At 49.7% G+C, this 5,200-nt stretch overlaps 1 protein-coding gene across 2 annotated transcripts; it reads left to right on the top strand.

The window, feature by feature from the left end:
• The first annotated feature begins 380 nt into the window (after positions 1 to 380).
• On the top strand, positions 381 to 4,638 carry LOC106656201. Of its 2 annotated transcripts, XM_014376956.2 has the most exons (7): positions 381 to 738; positions 1,001 to 1,113; positions 1,238 to 1,459; positions 1,534 to 2,126; positions 2,618 to 2,924; positions 2,995 to 3,637; positions 3,702 to 4,638. In XM_014376956.2, the coding sequence occupies exons 1-7, from the start codon at positions 615 to 617 to the stop codon at positions 3,917 to 3,919; spliced, it is 2,220 nt and encodes a 739-aa protein (XP_014232442.1). In that variant the 5' UTR covers positions 381 to 614; the 3' UTR covers positions 3,920 to 4,638. The 2 variants fall into 2 exon arrangements, with proteins under 2 accessions (XP_014232442.1, XP_023317329.1); XM_023461561.1 differs by lacking the exon at positions 1,001 to 1,113 and having other exon boundaries at positions 662 to 738.
• Positions 4,639 to 5,200: the final 562 nt, after the last annotated feature.

Below are 5,200 nucleotides of genomic sequence, written 5' to 3'. Positions count from 1 at the left end.
CATGCATTCTAGATGAAAATATTTATTGCTACAATCACTCCCATCCTTTTACGTCGTACCTGCACACGATCGATCAGCGCCTTTTAACGAAATCGGCGGGCGAATTGCAGCAGGCGCGATCTCGCGTATCGTTGCGATACCTATACATTGGCTTTGAAATTTCGGCCGCTGACTTATCTCTCTCTCTCGGCTGCGCGCATTGCAATGTGCAGCCCAGTCAAAAAACCCGGGGAAATGCGAGCGAGAGAGAAAGAGAGATGGAACGAAACGCGCAGCGGCGATTTATCGCAGGCATTTGATAATGATTGATAAGGAAGAGAGACGACGGTAGAGGAGGGTCAAGGGTCGTCGGTGGCTATCTCCGCCAGCCGTGCGCAAAATATGCACACGTACAGACGCACGACTGCAGTCGCGGAGAGTTTTTATATCATTATTAAGTTGCTGCGAGCCGCAGAGTTGGTCTTGCCGGATTAAGAAAGTACGGTATATCCCGTGGATGCAGCAGCAGCGGCTTCAGCTATGTCGACCGACTCGATCGTGCACCAGCAGATTCGACGAACGTAGAGGAAGAAAGAAAAAGAGAGAGAGTCGAGTGTCCGCAATATAGGATCGAGATGACGCGGGATAATACATCGTATTGGCGCAGCTGTCTCGGCTGGCTCGGCTGTCTCGTCGATCCTTTGTTGGCCATACTTCTCACTTCTGTCCTGCTGCCCAGTCTGCTACTGAGCTATCCAGGTTAGCAAAAACTTTGCGGCTTATTACGAACGCTGTGGAAAATAACCGACGATGAGTCGCCTCGCCGATCATTCTCGACGACTCCCGGTTTCAGATTATACAGTATACATACGTTTTATCGCTGTCTCGAGCTTTAGCCAATCGATAAATTTTTAATTCAATTATTATGGCTTGAGCGCGATCAGCTCGTGATTTTATTCGGTGCGCAATTGTGCGTGCTCGGGTTTATTGTTATGATGATATCGTTGATTGTGTGCCACAGTATGTCAATGGTGTCGGCGCTTCTGGGTGCGCTTCGTCAAATGGAGGTATCCCCAGTGTATCGTCGTCGAGGAGAGCAGCACGCGCAGCATTCTGGACCAGGGTAGAAATCAAGTAACGTTACCGATCTCATTGCCTCGCTTAAAAATATAAATAATCGACCGTTACCGATTTTCACTTCCAAAACTCAAGATGCTCATTTGAAAAATCCTATATTCAAGTACGTTATTTCTCGAAGGGAATCTACACTCTTCTGGTCGAGTGCCCGAGCATCGTGACGGAACACCTGCGCAATCACCTGATACACCTGTCGTCGGGCAAGCAACTGCTGCGCATGGCCCTGACGACCAAGTGCTGCCTCTACGCCTGGCAGAGGATCGACGACTTTTCCATCGACAATCACCTGATCGTTTCGCCGAGCTCGTACAAAGGCAGACCTATCGGCGAGGCCAACATTCAGGTTCGGATCATCATGCCTATGTAGTCGATTCTGATCGCGCGAGTCGTTCTCGTTGTTGTTGTTGATTTCTGCAGGAGTACGTGAGCGACGTGACGTCCAAGTACTTGCCGACTGGTCACTCGCCGTGGCAAGTGCACGTGCTCAACGGTGGCCAGGCCACTCGGGGATCCTCTTCATCTTTTCAACAGGCTTCCTCGCCACCGCCGCAGCAGCAGCAGCAACAGCAGCAACAAGTCTGCCGATTTCTCGTGCGGGTGCATCACCTGCTGCTGCGTCAGGAGAAACTCTGCCTCGGTGACTTTCTGCCCCTGAAACCGAGTCAGTGGCCGCCAGCCACCACGACCGACGACGAAGATGCCGGCCCGAGTAGCAGTCGACTGCTGATGGCCAACCAAGCGTCCGTAGGCGGTGGCGGCCAGCAGCAAAGGCTCATGCTCAAGCCCCCGAACGCGCTGCCCTCGCCCTTCGCGAATCTGTACAGCGAGCCGCAGGCCCTGCCGCGACTGCACCAGAAGCTCACGGAGAGCTTCAGCAACGTCTGGAACGAGTTTCTCTGCAACAACGACCCGACCGAGCGGCCCGAGATACTGAAGAAGAGGATCGGCGTGTGGCAGTGCTCCAAGATTGCCGTCATCGTCTGCTTCAGCACGGCCAAGGAGATCAAGAGGTCAGTTGGCTTCTCTCGTCTCAAACTTATTTTAATGTAACATTCGATATTATTTTAATGCAAAAGTGAACGTAAAGGATTTGGTTCCTCTATTACCGTTTGAATGATAATTTATTTTTTACATTAATTGCTTTATAAAGCCAGCTTCTTCAAAACTCTTTTTAACAAAATTTCACAAAAGTTCTTCATACGTAAGGTTTTTACGTTACATTACGCGTTTATAGTAGCTCATAATTTAAATCTGCCTCCGCCACTAGATGGCGAGTATCTTGATCTGCAAATCTGCAAGTGGTAAAGTCATAATACTTGTATAAGTCAATGCCCACTTTTCACATTTATGATCCAGAAATAGTTTTTATTATTGTGTTTTTATGAAATATTAAATGCATTGAAAATTGCATATGCCCCTGACCTTTTGTATCGATCGTAACCGAGGTAATAATACTTTCATTCGGGTTATCATTATTGTTCCTCGAGAACGCCCTGAGCAGGCAGTACCACCGCAAGGAAGGGCCGAGCGTGCTGGCGAGCCTGTGGCCGGCCTACAAGCGAGAGGCGCGCAAGCGCAACTTCACCCTGGGCCTCGTGCTCCAGGCCATGCTTAACCTGCTGAATCCCGCCCAGAGTCTGCGCAGCGGCTGCGCCTGGCTCTGGTATCTGCTCATCGTGCTGAGCCTCAAAGCGCCGATCTTGCTCTGGCGGGAGCTGCGTGCGGCGAGTCTGCTCTACGACCAGCAGCACTACTATCCGGACAGTCTGGTGGCGGATCTGGCGGTCTATCTGCCGCTTCTCTTCAATGTGAGTTATAAGGCCCGAATGAAATCGTTAACCCAAAACTTCGTCATTCGTGTGATGATAAATTACGCAGGCCGTCGTGGAGGTACTGTCGATCCTCGGCATGATCTTGAGCGCGCCGTTCGTCGTGTTCGAGGAGCTGCTGCGCAGCGGCCGATCGTCGGCCCAGTTGCGCACCGCCTCCCAAACCGGTCGCAAGGTCGTCGCCTGGTCCGACGAGATAGAGCTCGATCTGCTCGAGAGGATCGCCGGTGTCAGCGGAGCCAGCGACGCCGAGATCCTCTTGGCCGGCGCCGTCGATTCGCTCAAGGAGTACTTCAAGTGTTCCGGCCAGCAGATACCCGACGAGATCCTCGCCACGGCCAAGTTCACGAGTCAGCGAGCTCTCTACGTGAGCGACCGCGAGCCCAAGGGTCTGCTCTGTCTGGCCCTGCCCACGACCACGCCCAACTTCGAGGACGACCTCGTGGACATACTGCAGGCGGTGCAGAGCGAGGTGGCCGAGGCACGATCCCGGCAGCGGGCCCTCTACGCCATAACTCAGGCAGAGACGGCCTCGGGCGTGCTCACCTCCTGTCTGCCCTCGATCATTCTCAAGGTCGTGCTGAATCAGTTGACGAGACGCTACTCGATCTCGGTGACGCACGTCGACGGCGATCTGCCCGTCGAAGGCATACAGTCGGCTGTTTTCTGGAAGCCGCCACAGGGCAATCTCAGTGAGTATACGACATTTCAAAATATACTTTCGAAGCTGACCGAAAACAATTCTTTGCTCTACAGATCTGTCGATGAGCCTGCACAGGCACGGACGCGGGGTACGCCTGGGCGTCATGGGTGACGCCATGATCGGGCCCCAGCACGCGGCCATCACCCGAGCTTTTCCACGCAGTCTCAAGCGCCTCGCTCGTACCCTCGGCGTCGAGGCCAGCGCGAGGGATCGTCTTCGTTTTCAGCAGCAACAGCAGCAACAGCAGCCACCATCTAATCCGATTAGCTGAGGCATCGGGGATGCGACTGAGCGCGTGTGTGTATGTGCACGAGTGCAGCTATAATACGGCAACGCAGCAGCAGCAGCACCCTGTGAAGGAGCGATGACCCCGTATATACCAACACACGACAATTTAGCCATGCTAGCTAGCTTCTATTCGCGCGTATATATATAATAATATTGATCTGTTTTCGCTTCTCGTTTTTCCCTTTTATGTGCTGCTGCTGTATAGCACATATAAGTATAGATAGTACCCTATAGGGGAGAGAGAGCTTAACGCGATGCCTCGATGCGCACGCTGCCTTCCGTGCCTGTGCCTGCACCGATGCTTACACACATACGCGCGCACACATTTTCTGTCCCCAAGCTGTGACGCGCCTATCTATACGATTCCCCGTGTGTCGTTAAAGAGATCGTTTCAATTTTTATCAGTAAAGAACATATTTTTAGAGCCACGCAGCAGCAGCAGCTACACCATCGACGCCCCCGATCGATCGTTTTTGGGCGGCGACCAACCCCGCTACTAACGCCGCGTGCGAATCTAATGTTTACTTACTTGAACAATAATTGTAGACCCTTTTATTCATGTTATGTATGCGTATTGGTAAGGCTAGTGATAAATGATTACTTTTAGCTCATGCAAGATTAAAATTGTCTGGATTATATTTTTGGATTGAGGAGATGTTTTTGAGCAGATTTTTAATAAAGAACTTTAATCGTCTAAAGTAATGATCGACCTTTTTTTGAAGGACGCAAAGTAGCTGGTAAAAATTTGAACAAAAGAATGATAAAAAGATAATTAAAACCCTTTTGTTCTTATTTCAGTCATTAAAGCTTCTCGTTGTGTTGTATCCGCATTAAATGTTACATTCACTGCAAAAAATTTGAAATGGAAGGAAAAATACGTTTGAAACCAACAGCTGTGGCCTTACAACAACTGAGCTTCTTGTCTTTTATATCTGTGATGATTTATAGGAAGTGGGTTTTATGAACTATCAGAAAAAAGGATTACACAATTACGACGAAATTTTTTTTTTACAGACGAGTCTCAATGCCATTCGTTTTTGTTTTGTTTTATTGGCGCTCGTTTCATTGTTTTTATTTGCTCACATCGAGTTACAAGTAAATTACGACGATTCTTTTAAGTACACCAGTGGAGTAAGTAATCTAAGAAATGACTACGCGTTCGGTTTTTATTGGCAACGCAACGTTGCCCTGCTGTATACAATAATACATACCGATCTATTAATGATACACACATACAAAGGTAAAAAGTTTTTTATACTGTTTT

The sequence above is a fragment of the Trichogramma pretiosum genome, unplaced genomic scaffold (genome assembly GCF_000599845.2).
Source record: "Trichogramma pretiosum strain Unisexual culture from Peru unplaced genomic scaffold, Tpre_2.0 scaffold4, whole genome shotgun sequence".
NCBI classification, from domain to species: Eukaryota; Metazoa; Arthropoda; class Insecta; order Hymenoptera; family Trichogrammatidae; genus Trichogramma; species Trichogramma pretiosum.
This window is presented reverse-complemented; position numbering and strand designations above follow the sequence as displayed.

Coding starts and splice junctions, on each gene's coding strand:
- LOC106656201 (XM_014376956.2), top strand. CDS start 615: ATGACGCGGGATAATACATCGTATTGGCGCAGCTGTCTCGGCTGGCTC. Junction 739..1,000: donor TCTGCTACTGAGCTATCCAG/GTTAGCAAAAAC, acceptor TGTGTGCCACAG/TATGTCAATGGTGTCGGCGC. Junction 1,460..1,533: donor TCGGCGAGGCCAACATTCAG/GTTCGGATCATC, acceptor TGATTTCTGCAG/GAGTACGTGAGCGACGTGAC.